This window comes from Prionailurus viverrinus, chromosome B2 (genome assembly GCF_022837055.1).
Source record: "Prionailurus viverrinus isolate Anna chromosome B2, UM_Priviv_1.0, whole genome shotgun sequence".
Taxonomy (NCBI): Eukaryota; Metazoa; Chordata; class Mammalia; order Carnivora; family Felidae; genus Prionailurus; species Prionailurus viverrinus.
In genome coordinates this window covers 115,559,924-115,582,655 of record NC_062565.1, presented here as the reverse complement: position 1 = coordinate 115,582,655, position 22,732 = coordinate 115,559,924, and the positions used below count along the sequence as shown (strand labels likewise).

At 37.5% G+C, this 22,732-nt stretch overlaps 1 protein-coding gene across 1 annotated transcript in view; it reads left to right on the top strand.

Moving 5' to 3' along the window:
* THEMIS (thymocyte selection associated) overlaps positions 1-22,323 on the top strand; it is a 187,834-nt gene extending 165,511 nt beyond the window's left edge. The window contains exons 5-6 of the mRNA XM_047860584.1: positions 8,164-8,311; positions 20,431-22,323. Coding sequence (XP_047716540.1) covers positions 8,164-8,311; positions 20,431-20,462 — 180 coding nt within the window. The 3' untranslated portion in view covers positions 20,463-22,323. The remainder of the gene's footprint in view (positions 1-8,163; positions 8,312-20,430) is intronic.
* The last annotated feature ends 409 nt before the right edge of the window (positions 22,324-22,732 follow it).

Below are 22,732 nucleotides of genomic sequence, written 5' to 3'. Positions count from 1 at the left end.
GCAGGAAGGCAAATAGAAAGAAAGGAGAAAATTTATTTATATACAGAGTTATTCCAGCATCTATGGATCAACATTAAAGATAAGAGGACCTTGGTCTTTTGTAGGAAATGCACTTGTCACAGCAGCTCTAAAATAGCAAACGCTTTTGCGTGCTTGTTCATTGTCTGAAGTGACATGGGTAACATTTTTGAGGCAGCTAGACTTCTCATTTATCTCCTTAAGATTAGCAAACGTACAGATTAGCTGTCTCTTCTGGACTCATTTTAAAGTGAAGATATATTGGTTAAGCCTTGCTTCAAGTGTCCATTTCATTTTTGGCTAAAATTATAGAAGATTAGAAGAGCAAGAAGCAGATTGAATTGAGCTTGACAAAAGGGTGTGAAGAGGTTCTTCACCCTGAGTACTCTGAAGGAAAAATTCTTAAATGTGTTTAAATCAAACAGAGTCTGATTATATTGAGTTCTTCCTCAATATTCATGAGCTAGGACTTGGTTTTCCTCAAGAGGGTGGTCAAATCAGAATGGCAGGACTTCTAGATGTCAAGTTGTCTAGTTCCCTGTTTTCAGCAGGGAAAATAGAGGAAGATGCAACTGAAATATATTAACACTGATAATATCTTCTTTAATACATAATATGCTCTGGAAAGATGTCTTTGAAAGTTAAGGTTTAAAGCAGTCTTTAGGTAAATGAAGGATTTCTCTCCCAGAGAGCATGGTACATCTTTGATATATGATGCATGATAAGATCTCTAATAGTTCCTGCAGAGATTTGTTTTCTTGGACCTGGTTCCAGGAAGTTCAGCAGGTAGAAGTTCTTGAAGGGCTGTGATGGAAAGATGTCTTTTTTTTTTAATCAGAGCAACTTGGGAAGCAGACACAGCCATATTTCTTTTGCATGGGCCAATTGCCTCTTCTCTGACCCAAGGGCAAGGGCAAGGCAGATAGAAAACCCCAACTCTTTTAAATGTCCTGAACTTCTGGTGGTACTTGCAGCAGGTAAAAGAGAGACAGATCTATCCCACTTGTTAACCACATTTGGGCCAAGAGTGTCTAAGTGTCAAGCCACATGCATGCACTTGATATTGCTGCTGAGGTGCCCAGTTAGCTGCCAGCTCAGAGCCCAGCCATCATGGTCTCACTTGAAGAATGGTCTCATTTGCATGGTTGAAGGGGAAAACACTTGTTGAGGATAAAGGATGCCAGCAAAGGGTCTCACATGGGAGGGACACAGCCTGGAACTCTGGGATAAGTGGGAGAGGTGGTAGTGGGCTTCTGCTGGGTTGATGAAATGAGGCCTACCAACCATAGTTCTGGGCAACCCCCTTATAAACGACCTCCAGCTGCAAGGGACAGGAAGGTTCTCAAAGATGGTTTGTTGGGATTGGGTGGAACAAGCTCAAAAGGACGTTCTTGCAGGTCGTATAAAGAGCATATTCTGCTCAGGCGGTTGAGTGTCCTACCCTTGATTTCAGCTCAAGTCATGATCTCATGGTTCGTGGAACTGAGCCCTATGTTGGGATCTACACTGACAGCCTACTTGGGATTCTCTCTCTCTCTCTCTGACCCTCCTTCTCTCGCTTGCACACACACACAGTTTCTTGTTCTGTCTCTCAAAAAAAAAATATTTACAAAAGAACATATTCTATGTAAAAAGGCAGGTTATTAGTATAGATGGATAATTCTATGAAATCTCAGATATTGTCTGAAAGAGAGGACTGTTTATATGATCAACTTTAAATTATTTTTCAGTTTATATTCTTACTTGTTTAAATATTTTCGTCAGAAAAAACAAACATTTGCCTCCATTTAATTGGGTCTTTATAATGCACAATGAGAAATTTATTCGTTTTTTTAAATTGCTTAATAATCTTCTGAATTATTTATGGTGATTCAACCATATAACAAACAAAAGAGAAAATACACACATTCTCTCTCTCTCTCTCTCTCTCTCTCCCATTAGAAGACAGATGGCATAGAGGATTATATGTTCTGGAACGATAATTTGAATATGCAAACCTATGTTTCCTATGATTGGATTTGGAACCTCATTTCTTTATTTTAATGTATAGTTTCTGAATTACTGTTACTATTTTCTTGTTTTAAGTGTAATTTAATTATGGGGAAGAAAGTTAGTTAATGGGAAATTTCTTCCCAAATACCACTTGAAATGTCACATGTCCCTTGTACTCACTTTTCTGAAGTGAAAAAGTACAGACAGTGGAAAGGATCAGTTGTTTATACAAGCAGAGAAAGAGGACGCTTTTTTTAGCCTGTTAGGAGAGTGGTTGATTTTTTGTAAAAAGTAAAGTACGTTACCTGGGATACTTCGTGTTGTTTAACATGTAAATGATGTTCAGTCCCTGGGCCAAGACAGGCCCTCTGTGACTCTCTAAAGAAAAGCGAGTCTCGCCCTTGGGGAAAAGGGACGTGGATGAATGTAATCATGAACAGAGAATCTCAATAAATTGTTTGGAAGAGGATGATTTTTTCCCTCATAACATGGCCTTGGTGAGATGAAAGATGGATTTGAAGAAAGAAAATATTTTTGGGGTAATATTAATTTGTTCATTTCTTTGTTCATGAGAAAAATATTCAGTGTGTTGTTATTGGATCATTGCTTTCAGCAGGACCACTAAAAGCAATATACAAGCTACACACCAAGAATAACATGAAAAATAATTGAACAGTTGTTTTATTTTAGCAGACAGGATTATAATGACTTATTTCTAATGACAAGTTAAGTGGAAATTATACAAAATAAACAGTTTATTTTTGAACTACAACTGTAAAGTGGTCACAAAAGCCTGATGATGCCAGTTCAAATTTATCTGTGTTCTTCTCTGTTCTTTGCACACATTATTTTTCTCATTTTCCTCCGGACCTGATATTCAGGTTGAAGGCTTGATTGACATCACTGAAGCAGTGCCTGACAGAGTTTTATTTCTTCCATTATTGTCAGGTCACAATCTCATGCCTAGGGAATATGGGCCCACAGTGTGTACACTCTAAGTTCTCTATTTCCCTAATATAACCATTCCTTGATTTATAGTTTTCATAGATAGTAACCAATCCACATCAAGTCACAGAAATATATGGGACACTATATAACCATAGTGTTTTCAATGATTGCAACAGTGAATTTATTTAAAAGCACAAAATTTGCAATATGTATTTTTTATGGGTGAAACAAGTTAAAAATATGTGTTCCTTTCAAATATATAATAAGTATTACTGTTCAGAGTGACTGGATATCACTTCTAGCATATGAACATGTGACTATATAGTAGCCGTTGATAGGCTAGCTAAAGAAAAAGTCATAAAAATTAAGTCTATATTTATTCATGCATTTCTCCACTAATTTAGCATGTAGTTATGTCATACCTACTATATTTAAAATACTGAGATAAGGACTGAGAACAATGAATAAGACAGGCATAGTCCTTATTCTTACTGGGTTTGTATTTTAACCAGAGAGAAAAACATTAAACACTAAATCAGGTAGTATTTAATTATACTGTGAAAACTGCATCACAGTAGAACTACAAGGTACTCAAAGCCTAGAAAACAAAGGTGCTGACTAAAGGCTACATGGTGAAGGGAGACTTGCAGGAACTTGAGACTTAATAAATTAAAGAGGAAGAGTTTGTGGGGCACCTGGGTGGCTCAGGCAGTTAAGCGTCTGGCTTCAGCTCAGGTCATGATCTCAAAGTTCATGAGTTTGAGCTTTGCGTCGGGCTCTGGGCTGACAGCTTAGAGCCTGGAGCTTGCTTCGGATTCTGTGTCTCCCTCTTTCTCTGCTCCTCCCCCACTCACACTCTGTCTCTGTCTCAAAAATAAAAATGCATTAAATTTTTTTTTAAAAAGGAAGAGTTTGTGAGGAATGTTCTAGGCAAACAGAAGATCCAAGCCTTAAGACAGGAAGGAATAGTGGTGGAGTTGTAAAGCTAAAGCACATTTAGAATTGGAATCCAGAGTACTTATCATAGTACACAAGCCCTTGGTCATCTCATTTTATAAATCTCCCCTTCACCCCTGAAGTCATAAACACATAGACAGTAAATTAAGCCACACGATTGTTGGAATTATCTAGGATGGTACAAAGACAGCTCAGTCAATAACAAAACTCTGAGAAAGTCTTAACAGTCAATGTGTAGGTAAAGAAGGTTGAAATAGCAAAGGGGACTAAGAGTGAATGGTCAAAGTGGTATTAGAGACTTTTTTTTTCAACGTTTTTTATTTATTTTTGGGACAGAGAGAGACAGAGCATGAACGGGGGAGGGGCAGAGAGAGAGGGAGACACAGAATCAGAAACAGGCTCCAGGCTCTGAGCCATCAGCCCAGAGCCTGACGCGGGGCTCGAACCCACGGACCACGAGATCATGACCTGGCTGAAGTCGGACGCTTAACCGACTGCGCCACCCAGGCGCCCCGGTATTAGAGACTTTAAGGCAAAGAAAGGGAGTGACTAGACATGTCAAGTGCTGCTGAAGGCTAAAGCAGGATCAAGTCGGACAGATGGAAGTTTTCAAACTGGGATGGATGCTGTGTAGAGCCTTGGACGCTGGTAGATATAGAGAAAGTAGAACGATCAATGGAGCCCAGGTTCCAATGAGGTCCAAGAATTGTCCTGGTGGAAAAAACAGTGTTGGAGATGGGAGCTTGGCTTGAGTACAGACAATAAAAGATAGGAGATTAGGTGAGGGAGGAAAACACTTAGTGATTTTGGAGGGGGAAAAGGTTATTATGACAGGTTTCAGGTGTGGCTCTGGGAGTGAAAGTCTAAGGGAGAGAAATGGAAAGTTCATTCATAATAAGGAGATCCAGTCAGGGTGTTGAATAGAATGTCTTCGTAAATATGAACATCATCCAGGATCATGGGGATGGAAGGAAAAACGATAATCCCGTCTTTTTTTATGAAGAATGGATTGTGACTAGAGATTGGTAGATGGATGATACCAACAAGAAGGGAGATGATGCCTACCTAGCTGGCAGGAATATCAAAGCAGTGGGGATTTTTAGCAAGGAGGTAAGGGTGCAGTGGACAGTACTATGGCAAGAATATCAACTTGAGGCTATCTAGGGGCACCTGGGTGGCTCAGTCGATTAAGCGTCCGGCTTCAGCTCAGGTCATGATCTAACACTCCGTGAGTTCGAGTCCTGCATTAGGCTCTGTGCTGACAGCTCAGAGCCTGGAGCCTGCTTCAGATTCTGTGTCTCCCTCTCTCTCTCTCTGACCCTCCCGCGTTCATGCTCTGTCTCTCTCTGTCTCAACAATAAATAAACATTAAAAAAAAAAAAAGAATATCAACTTGAGGCTGTCTAGAGTGTGGAGGAATAAGCAGCAACTTCATTTGTAGGAGAAGTGCTATCCTCAATGGAGAATGGAATTTTAGTCAAGTAGGGAGGTAGTGACAATGTTCTAAAAGAAAGTTGAATATGTAGTGAAAACTGCAAACTATGGAGCAAAGTTCTGAAGGCATCTGAGAGAATCTGAGAGATAAGAAGGAAGAGAGAGAGGAAGGGATTGATGCTTAATGGAAGGCATTTGGGCAGTGAAAAATGGAGCATTGTGGAGATTTTTTGAAGTAGAAAATTAGTACCTGTGGATGGTTTGAAAAGCCAGGAACTGGAGGGAAAGACTGACTTTAAGTAAAAAAGGTTGAGAGAACACAGCAGGATCAGCAGTTTAAGACATATCTATCTCCTTTTACATTAGGACTAGGGAATAGGAACCAGGCTGTAACAAGTAAAAAAAAGGAGAGATTGAAAAACTTGACATGGCTCCACTAGAGGAGACCAGTGTGGGGACTGCCTTTATTTAGCAAAGTGGGGTTCTTAATTATTGAAATGCTAATGTATTTATAAAATGCTCAATCTGCCAGAGATTTGCACCAAGATGCACCAGACCTGTGCAATACTTGACCCATTATGATCAAATGGTCAGCCTTGATCTGCTCAGCCTTTCATGTTACAGGTTTCAGGTTTCAGAAATTTATTTAAGTTTTGTGTTTCTTCTTTGAAATCTGGTTATAATTCACATAATTTTCATGAATTTTTACATTTCTCCCTCAATATTTTAATAATATTTATTGAATTTGGAATGAAAAAACAAGAAGCCACATTTCTTCTTTATCTTAGTTTATTACTCAATACTGAACAACTATGATTTAATAGTCATTGAATGAATATATTTTCCAAAGGCATCTAATATCAAAAATACTTAAATTCTAGTTTAATCTGCTTCTTTTCAAAGCTATGGGCCAATACAAACTATGTGACAAGCCTGACAACAAATTTAAAAATTCATACTGACTTAAATTTTTCTGGGCTGTGGATGAGTCAAATATAAACAGGTGTAGCAGTTTCATTTTGGCCAATACCGACATTCAAATGCTGATCTTTTGAGTTGTCCCCCATAGGATCACCTGGATCCCATCTTTTGTTAGTAGAGAAGGAATTTGAGAATTATCTACAAATGACTTACCACACTCTATTTTAATTCTCCACTTAAACAATTTAAGAAGTTATGTTGGAACAATTTAAACTATGTCATATTTACATTTGTATTCTCATACTGTACCCAGTATCTGGGATTCTATAGATAAATTGGATATATCATTTATCTATGGCCACACAATGCTGCATACTCACCAGCAAAATCAAATCCATATAGCCAAACCACATTTATTTAGTCCACGAAATTGTGGAGTTCAGCTGACCTGATCAAGGCTGGTTCACCCAAATGTCTGGGTTTCTACTGGCTGTTGGTTGTCTCAGCTCTGATGATTGGGGTAACCTGACTTTACTCTCTGTGCCACTCAACCCCCAGTAGGCTAGTCTAAGCATGTCTTCATGGAGTAGTGAAAGGACAAGAATGAGCAAAGCCAATTGTGGAACTATCTTTCAAGTCTCTGTGTCGCATGCGTCAATATCCTGTTGATCCAGGAGTCACATGGACAAGTCAAAAGTCAAAGTAGAAGAACACGGCAAAATTACATGAAGGACGTGGATACAGAGAGAGGTGAAGAAATGGGGCCATCAATGTAACCAATCCACCACATTGAATGGATAAATGAACAAATGGATTGCACAGTGGTGTGAAAAGCACTGGACTAAGGGTTGGGAGACGTATCCCTGAGGCTCGGCACCATTCATTCTGTTTATTTGGGTTAATTATTTAATCATGATGGACCCTAATTTCCTGATTGGCCTTTTCCAAGCTTTAAAAGCCTTTAATTTGAGCTTTTGATAAAGCTTTTAATAAACTTAATGCTGTACACAGTCTGCACAAGGAACGTAAGGAAAATTGTTCATTATCCTATCCCTTGGTGAACCAAAGTGGCTAATATGGATGGCCAATGTTGACTGGCTAATTTTGACTCTATGAATCTTTGAATATTATGTAACCATGTTTAAACTGAAAACCCTCTAGTCTGAATTTGAATATAGTTCAAAGTTCTGAAAGTTCAGTTTCCTGTTTAGGTCTCTAGTTTTTGCTCCTATCTGATGATTCTTTTGAAGCATACAATATGTCAGTATTACATCAAACACTGTGACATCTCTTATATGTGAGAGGTGTTTTAGGGTCCATTGATGTTGTGCCTTAATAAGTCATTGTTAGGAGGAATTATTATTCTTAAATTGAGTAGAGAAGCTTTGTCAAGTTTGCATAATGCTGATAAAAATATGAGTTAATTTAAAGTAGATGCTACGATTTGTTTTACATAAAGGCCACAGGTGATGCAGAAATGAAACCTGCTCTTCATTATATAATATGTGATTATGTAACACATAATGAAATGCTGTAGAATTTAACTCTAAGAATAAAAACTGAGTGAAAATGTGTTAAATGAGAATATCTTATAAACTTTACAAGAAGAAAATGATGTACACAAACAGGATTTGAAGATGATTGTCTGAGTCTCAGATGACTTCTTATTCTAGTCACTCAGATTGCCTAAAAAATTCCACACGTAGATTACCAAAATATATTGATGAAAATGTAATTTGTAACTCACTTTGACATTTCGAATGTTCTGATTCAGATGTACAGACATAACTTGCCATATGATAAATGTTTATCCTTGTCATATCTCTGGGAAGCATTTATTTTGGACTGATAATTTACTTGTGAAATCAATCATTCTGGCCTGTGTCATTTCAGAGTCTCCATGTAGACAAGAAACTGCACTCAAATCAAGCTGGCCTGGATTCAAAAGTACCAGTTGGTTGTCAAAATGATTCAGCCGATCTGGAGAAAGAGAAAAGCAAGAGTGCGGCAACTGTCGTAGCAGCCACCAATGTAACCACAGGTTAGTTAAGCCACGTGACAATGGTTTTAATTGCCCACATGACAAATGCATAATTTACAGATTGTTACTACCACTTTGCTTGGAATATATGGCTCTCTCAAAGTGACTGCCTGAATTGCAAATCTCATTGAGATGTAGTTTTAAGTGCAGCGTAATATTAGACACTCACAATAAGTCTGTTCATTGTTCTTTTTTATTTTTTATTTCTATTTTATTCTCTTCATTTATGGTTTTCATGGCCAAGGATGTGTTTTAAGATTGCTTGTATTATCATGACAATAATATTTTTAAATTTTTGCTAGAATTAACAAGAGGATTAATAGCTTCAGAAGAGGTTATAGCAACTGAGATTTCTTTAATTTAAAGATGTGTCAAAGAAGTAACCTAATGTATATATGAATTATGATGGTTTTCTTTCTAGGGGTGATGATCTGATATTTTTCATCTCTACTAAAAGCAAAACAAGAACAAATGGACTTGTGGAGAAGTTGATAGCGTTGCTACTAACTTCCATATTGTAGAAATCTGGGATGAGTTAGCAAGGGAAATGAGAATTTTCTTTCTTGGCAATATTTTAGACACACCAAAGCAGCTCAATTTCTATTACACTTTATCTTTGAAACTTCACATTTCGTTTGTAGGAAAATGGAAACGGTAATTATTCTTAAGCATATGGTTTGTCCCTTTCCCTTCCGTATTTGGTTTTGTAGCTAGTGCTCCTTTTTTTCTCCAAGGGCATGTAAAAGTCAAAATACTAGATATAACGTCTCTGAAGTGTTTCTGCTCAAACTCTGTCTGTACAATCTGGGTTCTTTCATGTAGTTAGCTTACTGACTTTTGACACTCCTATAAAAATATCCCATAGAGCTTTTCTTATTGCCTTTTCATTGACTCTTGCCGACTGATAAAAATGAAATTCTGTGAAGGGCTTTGAAAACCATGCATATTGCAATTCCTGCAAATTTCAAATACTAATCAAGCATGACCATAAAAGAAACAACTACTGCAATGAATATTGCAGTATATTGAGTCTCAAGCCATTACTAATTCATTGAAAACTTTTTTCCCCTTAAGATTATGGATCCTACAAAATACCAGATAACAAAATTCCCAAGATCAAAGTTTATGTTTCAATCATTGGAAAACTTATCTGATCTACCCCTGTGTGTACCTCTTCCTGGGATGGCACTGGACAGCCCCAGCTTTGCACCCTGCATGAATAGTGCAGAATATGTCACAGACCCGGGCAGCACCTGCTTTGAAGATGTCGCCTCTAAGTGATGGCTTAAGAAAAAAGAACACCTGGAATTAAAGTAGTGTTTTTAAGCAAGTGAGACTCCTAACTTTATTCAAGAACGGTAAACTGACCTCTCCTTACTTAGGTTAATTTCAACATACATTTATTTAGAAATTGTTTAGTCCACTCATCTGGGAAATATCTTCATTTGCTTTCCCATCTGTAATTACAATCAATTACGGAATAAGCTGACTTCATTATGAATTAAAGTGTATGACAATTCCATATGTAAAAATACAAGTTAGATAACACAGAAATATAATTCTTCAAATTCCATTTTATCTTCTGTAATATATGTCTCTCTATTTGGAAAAAAAACAGACTCACTGGATCCCTACTTAATATTTACCATATACCAGAGATAGCTCATCTCTGAGTATCCAGGAGCCACCACGGAGATCAGGACAAGCAGATGATACCCTTTCCGAACTTTCCCCTCTTTTTAGTGCTTCGACAGAAGTCAGTAATTTCCTAAATTCTCTTTGGTAAGAATGGCAGTTTTAGAGTCTTTTGTAGCATATCACAGACAAAAGCAAAAACAAAGGCAAAAATCTTATGAAGACAGGGGTGCTGCTTCTCCCAGTTTGCTCCTTTTGGACACCCAAATCTTGTTCTTCCACTTAGATGAAGTGGAACCAATTCAAATATGTATCTAATCGTTATACTAAAAGGAATTCTTTATTTTAGATTTGAACGTAAATAATGAGAAGATTTGCTGTGAATGGCTGAATGCACATCGTGTGATGAAAGTTTGCACTGCTGCAGCCAGGGGAGCAACAAATTCTACCTCAGGAGCCGTGCTGCCGGGCCTGGCTCTTCTTCCCTAAGCAGCCAATGTAAATGCTTCCCCCAGTCTCCTGCATGACCTTCTTCTGTGGGTCCTTGACTCACTCTGGTTGCTTGGCAGGTTGGCAATGCCCACGTCTTATTTTAGGAACTTTGTTATTAAGCCTGTACATAGGTTTGTCCATAAATTACTAAAAGAACAGTCCTCTAAAAGTGGGATGATTAAGTGCTTAACCTTTGGAGTCTGAACTCAGACTGTTGGGTTTAAATCTTGGCTCCCACTTGCTAGCTGTGTACCATGAGCAATTTGTTAATGTCTCTAGCTCTTTATTTGTAAAACTGCATTAATAATAGGGCTACACCATAGGCTATTTTGGAGACTATATTCGATAAAATAGGTTAAAGTTGGTATAGGACATAATAAACTCCAATTGAATCATAGCTATTATAACTAACTTTTTCATCCTTATGAGTTGATCACTAAGAAAAACTTTGGTTCCAGACAGTGTCTTTTGCAAAGCGCTGGCTGTGACCACCTGTTGTAGCTCTTGTGGTTTCTGAGTTTCTGCTGGCACCTTTTTTCCTTCGAAGAATGTATCCTCCTGGGAAATTCATGGCTCCTATGAATCCCATGTGCCTGGGAGTCAATTGGAAACCTTTGGAGATGAGACACTGACTCCTCTGAGTCCAAGATATAGTGCAACTCTGCAGGGACAGGAAAGCCCTGACCCTCCCTAATGGACATCTTCCCCATCTTAGGTCAGCTGCAATAGCTCAGGAAGAGCACAGGACTTCACTGTTTATTCAGTTAAAGTGCTATTTTTGGTAGACGACGTGTGTTAAGTACAAATGTTTGTTTTAAGCTATTTGTTTCATGTCTAGTTCCCTGGGTGGGCTTGCATGTGGAACATTTATTGGGAGTGCTTTTGGGAACGACACATATGGCAGAGAAACAAAAGCAGGTCTAGGCAGAGGGGGTAGTTGAGTCATAATACAGTCACAACAGAGACCTTAGCTGTTCCCACCGGAAGGCCTGGAGCTGGTATGGCTCTTCAGAGTTGTCCTGTTTGGGGATGAGGGGCCAGGTCTTTATCAGTCATTGGATATCGAGGCTTCCAAGAAGGGGGCAGGACTGTGGGTAAGGTGGCTTCCTTCAGCCAAGGACAAAGTCATTTGGTATCAGAAGATGATCATTTAGTTGTGAAAAGGATCTGGGTATAATGTAGGTCAACTCATATTGCAGAGATTGCTTGTGGTGATCTGACTGGCTGAACAAAGATTTCCTCCTTCTGTGTCTCTCTAAAAACTGCACTCTTTGCCAGAAAGGATAATCTTTTAAATATGCCTATTTGTTTTTGCCCTGCATAAATGTGCTCTACTGAGCAAATTCTATATTCTCCTGAACAAAGCTATCAATTGGAATGTCCTTTCTTTTGAAGCTTCAGTTATGTTCTTCTAATTATTCCTCCATCTTTACATTAAATTCATGCCACAACTCATCTTACATAATAAATTCAACTTGTCAAAGAGTGAGAAGACCCCCTAGGTCAGAAAACAAAAAGCAGGTATCCTAAGGTCTAGTTCCAGTTCTGCCATACCCAGATGTCTTGCCTTTCACAGGCCATTTCATTTTTCTGAGTTATAGTTTCCTTACCAAAAGAGGAGGTACACCAAGAAATCTCTGTGCCCTGTCAATTCTGAAAGTATGAGATTCTGTGGCCTATTCTGATATCATAGAGCATGCAGCTTTGGTCGTCTGTAAGCAAAAGTCACATAGAAGTGATTCACCACATGTAGGAACCTACATATTGTGGTCAGTTAAACAGGGGAAAGAAAACAAGCTCCGTGGAAAAAACTCATCACTGAAGTCAAGGTAGAAGCTACAGATGAAGAATGGATATATCGGAAAATAAATAAATTTTTATATTGAGCTTTAATTTAACCTTAACATTTGATCTCAACTTTAGACTTTACTTGTATTATGAGAAATGAAACATGAGGCAGTTATCTATCGGGACTACTTTGAGAGTTAGATAAAGTTGGTGTTCTGTATTAAAGACCTGGACGGAAGAATGACTGAAAACATGCTATCAAGAGATAGTATTTTAGATATCATAAAACATATTTCCGTTTCTCAATTTTAATAAAGGAACACTTCAGTAATTCAGTGTTATTGTAAGTAGTGTGTAATTCTAAGCACAATAATTACCCTTACTCCAAAGACTGGAAAATCTGTTATATAAAATATTGGACAATTCTATTTATTTATTTATTTATTTATTTATTCCATGAAAGACGCCTACTTGCTTATCTTTTCTTTAAATTTTATTTAAATCTAAGTTAATTAACACATAGTGTAATAATGGTTTCAGAAGTAGAGCCCAGTGATTCATTATTTACATATAACACTCAGTGCTCATCCCAATAAGTGTCCTTAATGCCCATCGCCCATTTAGCCCATCCTCCTCCCTCCTCCTCACCAGCAACCCTGTTTATTCTTTGTATTTAAGAGTCTCTTATGGTTTGCCTCCCTCTCTGTTTTTGTCTTATTTTTCCTTCCCTTCCCCTATGTTCATCTGTTTTGTTCCTGTAATTTCAAACTGGTAATCAAAAAATCTGGTATATCATTCATCCTTCTATTTAACATCAGTGCAGATTTTTCATAATATAAACAAAACAAGGACACCGGTATGATTCCTCTGACATTTCCAGGGAATACTATCTGAGTTTGGAAGTACTGACAGCCTAAAGTGAAATGTTGTAAGATTGCTCTTCATTTTATAGCAACCCATTTCCCTCTTCTCGGAAGGTTTAAATGTTTAAGAATATGCTGGAAGGAGAACCCACAGTCATTTCATTCTTTCAACAGTTTTGAAATATCATTTCCTATTAGGCAGTTGTGTGAGTACTGACAGCCTTGCCCCTCATCTTCCCCAGAGATTAATTTATTTCCTGCAGTGTTTTCTCTTTGCGGAAAATCTGACTCGTCAGCCTTCACCAATGGGAAATCTCATCAGCAGAATGTTAATTGTAAAAGCAAAATCATATACCATATTGAAAGGGAAAAGCAGTTCTCTAGGCAATGCAACCCTTTTCTTTTCTTTTCTTCTCACTCCATTCTCTCCTCAATCTGTGGCTGGACAGGAACATTAACAACTGGGGAAACATTGTGCAAGATGGTGAGTTATAGAGGGAAATATTCAAGCTTTGCAACCAGACAGACCCAAGGCTGAACTCTTATTTGAATGAATGTCACATTTTCTTGTGATTTTGTTTCTTTATCTGTAAAATGAGAATAAAAATACCTGCCTCACATGAAATTGTGTAATGAGACTGGCACAGAGGATACACTAAAATATTATTATTATTATAGGGTCAATCAACAGTCTTTGTTTAGCACTATATTGATTGCTGTGGCATCATATTTAACCATGTGAGTACACCAAGGAATCTGTTAGAGATTTGAAGAAATATATCTTCTAGCTGTTAGTTGTCAGGAGTGTTAGACCAAGATAGATTATTGAGATAGCCTGTTTGAAGTCTTGTCTTCCACTCCATTTCCTTTTTCTTCTCATTTCCACTCATATAGATTTCACAATGCTTGCTAAACACTCAGAAACTTGTTGTTTTTTCACCAGTAAATTATTTAGGTACAAAAAGGCTCTTTGCTAATAGTTTTAGATCTATTTATTAGGACTGTACATTGCATTTGAGTTATATTTTCCAAAATTATTTTCTCTGAAATAAAAATTATCAATTTATATTTGATTCAGTCTCAGAAATAAAACTTTGGTGAATTAAATCTTGAGATTAAGAAGATAATAATATACTAGAAAAGTAGAGATGAAGTTGAGAAATACTAGATGAAAAATCAAAATCAGGTTTTAAGCCGAGAATAATGATTTTTGTACTATGATTATGATTAACAGATCCATTTAAGTAAAAGAAGTTTTTTTCTTGTTTCCCCCATGTTTTTTTGTGATTTGAGTGTGACACTAGAAAGAGCAATCAAAGCATTAGATGATCAAGTGAAAAAAGGAGATGTCATGGTGTAAACGCCTAACAACTGTGACCTAACAACTAAGCTACGTGCATGGTGTCCAACTTACAATAGGTGATATTCTTTCATGTGGCAAAATAATAGTTTTCTCCAGACTGAGGATAGTATCTTCACTTGTGTAGAACAGGAGCCTGAATCTGTGTGGTGACCTCTGCCTTTTGACCTTTATGGAGTCATGCACAAATCATCAATTGATCCTTTTTAATGGTAAAGGCATTTTTTTAACTATAGAATTTACTTTTAATAATATACTTTTGAGTCTTTCCCTAATTCTCTGAAAATCCTCATAAATAACTTTCAATCTTATCATTTTAAATTTCCTTTTTCCTTTTTTTTTTCTAAACATGTTTCTTGTTGGCACATGAGAATCTTTCTTTTTTTTTTATTTTATTTTATTTTTTTTAATTTTTTTTTTCAACGTTTATTTTTTTATTTTTGGGACAGAGAGAGACAGAGCATGAACGGAGGAAGGGCAGAGAGAGAGGGAGACACAGAATCAGAAACAGGATCCAGGCTCTGAGCCATCAGCCCAGAGCCCGACGCGGGGCTCGAACTCACAGACCGCAAGATCGTGACCTGGCTGAAGTCGGACGCCTAACCGACTGCGCCACCCAGGCGCCCCGAGAATCTTTCTTTTATCCATTATTTCATACCAATTCTAGTTCTTGTTTTATTAAAGAAACGTTTTTTAATCTGACCAATGAACAAAGTAAAGGAAAAAGGAACAGTTGACAGTAACTTTCAAAACTTATTGCAGTGATTCTCTTAAGTTCTTGCACATAAAAAAGTCACTTTATGAGCATCTTAAAAATACATATTCTTGGGGGAAAATACATATTCTTGGAATCTGCTGTCTAGAGCAAGATGGGCAAACTGGCAGTGAGTCAGTCAGCCTGTCCCATTGTCTGTTTTTGTATGCCCATGAGCTAAGAATATTTATTTCATTTTTAAATGTTAGAAAAAGACAACAAAAAAATATTTTTTGTGACATGGAAATTACATGAAATTCAAATTTCAATGTCTATATAACATTGTATTGCAACAACAGCCACACTCATTCATTTAATATTGCCCATGGCTGCTTTCATACTGTATCCGCAGAGTTGAGTGATTTTGACAGAAACCATATGCAAAGCCTAAAATATTTACTCTCTGATCCTTTAGAATGAAAGTTTTCTAACCTCTGCTCTAAACAGTCTAATTCAGTAGTTCTCAGGTAGAAACTAGGAATCTATTTTGACGTATATTTTATGTGACTGTGAGGCAGGAGGTTCTTTGGAACACATTTTGAAAAACAATGCAGTGGAAGAATTATGGACAACTTTTCTCTTCTCACTCATCACACTCATTTTATCAGCAAATCCTAGCAATCCTGAGGTTTTATCCTCAAGCAATATCTAGAATACGACTATTTATTTTTACCATGTTTACTGTTGTCAACCTAATCCAAGTCATCATCATTTGTTTTTTGGATTCTTATATTGGCTTCCTAGTCAGTCTGCTTCTTTCTTTCTTTCTTTCTTTCTTTCTTTCTTTCTTTCTTTCTTTCTTTCCAGAGCACATGTGTGGGGCAGGGGCAAAGAGACGGAGAGAGAGAGAATCCCAAGCAGGCTTCTCACTCTCAGCGTAGAGCCCAATGTGGGGCTCAAACCCATGAACGGTGAAATCTTGACCCAAGCTAAAGTCAAGAGTCAAACATTTAACTAACTGAGCCACCCAGGTGCCCCAGTCTGCTTCTGCCCTTGCCTCATGCTGTCCATTCTCAACACAGCAGCCAAGAGTGCATGTGTGAAAACCTTAGTCAGATCATGTAACTCCTTTCCTCAAAACCCTCCAATGGCCTCTCTACTTCTCCTCCTTTGTCACTATCTAGCTACTTTGGCCTCCCAACTGTTTCTCTGAAACTCTAGTGTGCTGCCTCCTCAACACCTACACAGACTGTTTTCTCCAAATGGCATAATCTTCCCCCAGAGAGTGACGGACTTTGAGGTTTGTCTTCGGTAAGTCTTTCCTTAACCATTGGCTTCTTTTTTTTTTTTTTTAATTTTTTTTTCAACGTTTATTTATTTTTGGGACAGAGAGAGACAGAGCATGAACGGGGGAGGGGCAGAGAGAGAGGGAGACACAGAATCGGAAACAGGCTCCAGGCTCTGAGCCATTAGCCCAGAGCCCGACGCGGGGCTCGAACTCATGGACCGCGAGATCGTGACCTGGCTGAAGTCGGACGCTTAGCCGACTGCGCCACCCAGGCTCCCCAACCATTGGCTTCTTAGTGATCCCTTCTGTAAACACTTTATTTAAAATTATAACCTTCCTGTATGGGGCTGCCTATCTCCCTGGTGCCATCCAACATATTATATACACCTTACTTTTTTATTTTGACCAGGGGTCACCTTCCCCACATGAGGGTACCATAGAGGCAGGGATTTTTATCCGTTTGCTCTATCCTTAGATTCTAAAAGAGTGCTGACTCTCTTGATAAATATTTCTTGAACAAAGAAATGAGCCCCAGATTCCCATTTTGAGCTTGATGGATAATGTGTGACAACTATGAAACATTTCTTGTGTGCAAAAATAGTTGCCATGAGTATAAATATAAGACTCACCCTTAGAAAATGATGAAATATGATGATAGGAAGAATACAGCAGCTATTTCAATCTCAGCCAATAACTTAATTACAAAAGGTCCTAAGGAAAGTAGAGGTTAGATACAGATATGAAAATGGGTAAATGGATGAAAATCCAGTTGAAAATCTTGAGAAGAGATTCCAGGAAGCCACATTTCACAGTTGAGCTGCCTCCTCTAAGTAGTTGTGCTTTCTGCAGGTTCTACTGTTCATCATCAGCTTGAGCAATTTGAGGAGACTGGATCCCAAAGTTTCCCAAAGGGAAAATGAGCAGGGTGTGACTAGCAGTGGTTCAAATTCACTCCTTAGGAAGCATCAGCATTAGAAGATAATGTAAAGCAATTTTAGATAAACTTGAATTTAAACTTGATTCCTCTAAACTAAAAGGAAATGGATGTTTTTCTTTCACCTTAATCTTCTCATTCAAAAAATTCATCTGATTTTACATATATAAAGCTTTATTGTGTGGATTGAATAATAGGTTATTCTTACAAAGATGTAGATTTTAACCACTAAAGAATACTTTTTAGAGAGAAAAACAAAACATGACTGCATTGTTTACCTGTTCTTCTGTGGATGAAGTGTTTGGCTTGATCTCCAAGGGGTGTACATGATTCTACATCCCTCAGTTAATTTAGTCATTTAAGTAAATGTGAATTCAAAAGCCATCAGTGAATATTCAATTCAGTGTAAGAAACATCACCTCCATATAAAGTTTGTGACATTTCCAAAAGGAATGGTTGATGAATGCCAAAAGAGTTGAAGGTTTTAAATCAGTTTGAATTTTAAAACCTAAACAATTGTCAGAAAAGTCAGTTCCTGTACATTTTGAGATTCTTAAAAGTTAATACAATAAAGAACTCCTTTTCTATTCAATGTGAAATCTGCTCTGTCAACTTGAACTGGCCACAAGAACCCAAGTGTTGTTTGAGGTGTTCTTGTGCTGGATGGAAGATTGGGCTCGATCAGGGAAAGGCAACTTGTAAGGTCCCCTCCAAACTAAGATTATTTAAATCCTATTATTTTATACTGAGATAATCTGATTATTCTAATTCCCTCACCTCCCATTTTTCTGCTTAACTATGTACTATCTCAAATCAGTTTATTGACAAGGGAGAATGAGACTAATAACTGTCAAGATGACAGATTGAACTTTCAGACTACAGGCTTATAAATAGTTTTATGTGAATATGAGATGGTAATAACAGGTAATATTTCTGTAGCACTTTACATTGTACAAAGCACTTGCAGATCCATTATTTCGTTTGATATTTCCTCACCTCTATGATTCAGTTATTACTATCACAACTCATTCCTTGATAGAGAAATGGAATTCAGAGATTCCTCCAGACACACAGTCCATAAGTCTTAGACTCAGGAATCAGACCTCGTTCTTCAGATTCCCTTTCTTTATATCACAATATATTGATCTCATTTGCCCTTGTCCCCTTCTTCCCACAAGGAAAGCAATACTGTGAGGGAGAAATAATGTTGCTATCCCTTTTTACAGATAAAGATAGTAGGTGATAGAAGTGGGAATTAAATCTGGGCATACTGCCTAAAAAGCTGTGTTCCTTCATCTATAATGTATATTTGACAGTGTGTAGTTTTATTGCTGTTTGAGATGTGAGGAAGACCTAAAAGTCTAAAGGTAGAAGTTGGGACTGGGGGGTGATGAGAAAGAATGAAATCATAAGCGCATGGAATCCAGGCGTTCTCTCATTAGGCCACTGACTACCCCCATCCCACCCCCTACCCTCAGCTCCCCGCCCCAGTTAGCATTGAGAGATGTTGACGCAGGAACATAAATTGAGGCTTCCAGAGAAATTAGCATGATGTGTGGAAAAATTCCACTTCTTTCTGCTTTGACATCTCCTTTCTTCTTTCCCAGTTAGTCTGTGAGCTCCTCAGATGTCACAAAACTATACTTTGTCTTTATATTTCACACATGTAATAAAAATAGCTAACAGTTGGTGAGACAGTAAACCTCTTTAGTGTTAAATGTAAAACTCTTTGCATCTATTACCTAATTTAATCTTTGTCATAACCCTGTAAAATAGGAATTATTATCCCTTACCCCCTCTTCTTTTTAAACATGAGGAAATGAAGCACATAAAGGCTAGGTAACTTCCTTAAGGTTATATAGCTAGTATGTAGAAGGAAGGAAGGAAGGAAGGAAGGAAGGAAGGAAGGAAGGAAAGAAAGAAGAAAAGGAAGGGAGGGAGGGAAGAGGAAGGAGAAGGAGGAGGGAGAGGGAGGAGAAGGAGAAAAGAGGGGAGAGAAAAGAGAAGGGGAGGGAGAGAGGAAGAGATGGAAAGAAGGGAAAAAACAAAAGGAAAAAGACAGGGAGGGAGAAGAAAAGAAGGAAATGGAGGGAGAAAGAGAGGAAGAAAGGGAAGGAGGGAAGGAAGGGAAGAAGTCATAGGCTAATGAGAGCTCAGAGTCAAGAACCTTGAAGTGTTCCTCTTCAGGGCCACATGGCTAGCACTCAACAGATCACTAGTACAATGGAGGTATGGGAGAGCAAAAGAGATGACAGGTTTTCTGTACCTCTTGACCATTATAGTGGATGCTAGTAGAATTTTTTTTAAACCTCCCAGTCCCCATGCTCCCCAAAGCCGTAATGGAAAGGAATGAAGTGTCTTGCCTGAACATAGACAGAATCCCTACTGTGGTATAGCTTGCTTTACTTGAGGGCTTGATACAGTGTTATTTTACGTTAATGGAAAATCTGTATGTGCTCCTCAGAAACAGTAGATCATTCTGCTTACGCTTGGGACCTGGTACTTTTTCTTCAGTTTAACATTTATAGGTACTCTTTTCCCCCTGTGCAGTCTTTGGAACTCCACTAGGTTTGGGCTCCATTCTGTAGGCCTCGTGTCACAGCCAAGGTGATGGGTCTGCAATCGGACACTTTCAGAGCACAATCAAGCTTCAGTCTCTTACTAGCTGTGTGATTGCTGGGCAAGTCTCTTCACTGTGGATTCAGTGGTTTCTTGTTGTTGTTTTTACCTTACATAGCCTGTATAATAGAGTTTGTCTAAACTAAAATGCAAAGAAAAGCACTTTGTAAACTGAAAAACACTTTACAAATTTAAGGTATTGTCTCCTACCTCATAGAAATATGTATCTTGTTCCTGAAGAGCTTATATTTCTTCCTTGTCTTATTTTGTTTTTTGGTTGGCTTTTTGTTTGTTTGCCTCCTCTTGTTTTGCTTCTAATTATTTTCCCAAAAACATATATGCATGTGAGTATACTATAAACAGTATTTGAAAGCACGTAGTTTCCTTCCTGGCTATTTCCAATACACATTTCTGATGAACCCTTCTTATTTTTTCTTTACTTATAGAAATCTCCAAAAGTAAAAAACATCAAAAGTAATGAGATACGACTGAAGCCACCTGGGCAGTGAACATAAATGTTGCAATGGAAAAGTAAGCTTAGCCTTCAAGCCGAAAACAACTATTCCCCAACAGACTTCAGAAGAAACTTGACTGGCCATGGCAAAGGAAAAACACAACCTTAAAAGTTTTAACAGATAATACTTAAAGAGAAACCTATGATATGGAATTCACATAATCTATTCTGTTGTGCCAAAATCTGTATATATGGTTTTATTGTTACTTAGGACATATTTATTTAATGTGCACACACTTTCTGTGATTCCTATTTCCCCTGCCAACCATGAATCAATTGAAAATGAATTTTATATTTCAGTTTCTAGGTGAACCAGTTGAAAATATGTTGAAAGCCCACCAAATATTTTCAGGGTTTCAGAATTTGGTTTCTTTCTAGAATTTTTCTAGAATTATCATCATTCCTGCTAAAAATAACTTAAAAAATAATTATATCTGAGAGTGATTTAAAATACCCAAGTTTTGGGGCGCCTGGGTGGCTTGGTCGGTTAAGCGTCCGACTTCAGCTCAGGTCATGATCTCGCGGTCCGTGAGTTCGAGCCCCGCGTCGGGCTCTGTGCTGACAGCTCAGAGCCTGAAGCTTATTTCAGATTCTGTGTCTCCCTCTCTCTCTTCCCCTCCCCTGTTCATGCTCTGTCTCTCTCTGTCTCAAAAATAAAGGTTAAAAAAATTTTTTTTTAAATAATAAAATACCCAAGTTTCTTATCTGATTCCCTGGGAGCTGTGAAAATGAATTTGACTTCACATTTTCAGTTTGTTTATAAATAAGTATGTTTGAGGCTTAGCCCCCAAAGCTATCATGAGTCACAGGAATTTTCTATAACTTTCTCCCCTGCCTCCTAACAACCAGAGTTCATGACTATAATATCACCAAAGATCAGATAATATGCTTTATTATTTTATGTACTGTATACTAGATAACCCTTTAGATGAATGCTTGTTAGGATTATAGTAAAACCATTTCATTTATGTATCATTATGTACTGAGTATACAGGGACATATTATTTTGCCTCTAATAAAATGAAGAGACAGAGAAGTTATCTTGTTAGTTACACAGGAATTTAATGGCAAGCTTTGGACTTTGTTCATAGGTCATACTCTATACAAAAACTGTTAGTTAATCTCGTATATCATAATTATTTTCTATTGGGTATAACAATTATTCATTGGCTTAGTACCAAGGAGTCTCTGAAGACAACAAATCATGAAACATCTCTTCAACAGAAAAAAAAAAAAAACCTACAGTAAGAGATCTTTCACACAATGCTTTATTGATAAACTGATATAGCTTACTTCTTCTTACCTTTTTTTTTTCTTTTTAAGTGGAACTGAATCCTGATTTCCAATACCCTAAAGACTGTTTTAGTGACTTCATGTGATGCTACAGTTGGTTATTTACAACTTCTGAAATTTTCTGAGAAGGTTTCATTTCTATTTATGTTGCTGGTTTATGCCCATAAGAACAAGAACTTTGCAAAAAGCTTATGTCCTCACCTTTGATTATTGAATTCCACAGAAAGTCCCTTCTCACTTCATCAATGTTGGCAAACTCATAAAACTCACAGACCAATTTTCTATTTTTCAAATAGTAATGAATAATTAGTGGTTTTTATTTGCTACATGAGAACAATTAAATTAGTACTTTTAGTCAGTACAATTCTTTGATTAGAAAATCAAGACAATGCATGTCTTAGTTTGGTTATAAACTATCAAGGTCTTTCTAGTGGAAATCATATATAAACATCTCTAACAATACAAATCCTTATAGGTACTATGCTTCCAGCTCTGTTGCTATTAAAAAGTGTTAATCAATTTCATGTTCATCTATGGAAGATTTTGGAAGGTTGGAAATAAATTTTCTAATTTTAATTTGTATTTGTGTGTGTGTGTCTTTTGTCATGTTTAACTGTGGAATAACTATCTTCCTATAACAACTAAGTTAAAATTTTTAACTAGAACTGAAACCAGTTGTTCACTAGTAAGAAGAAGGCCGCCTGTGTTAAAGAAGCCAGGAGAATAGAGATACTGTCCTCCTGCCCCTGTCTGCCACAACCAGGGACCCGTAACAATGGTCCCAGTGACCACATTTCACAGTATGGTCAGGCTGTATGGATAGCTGCCAAGATTTCCAATTATGAATGTTACCATCTTCCTAATTAAATCAGGTAAGCAGTTTTGGGAAGGAGATGGAAAGGAAATGTTATTTTTTGAGATGTGTTTGGCTCTTAAAACCA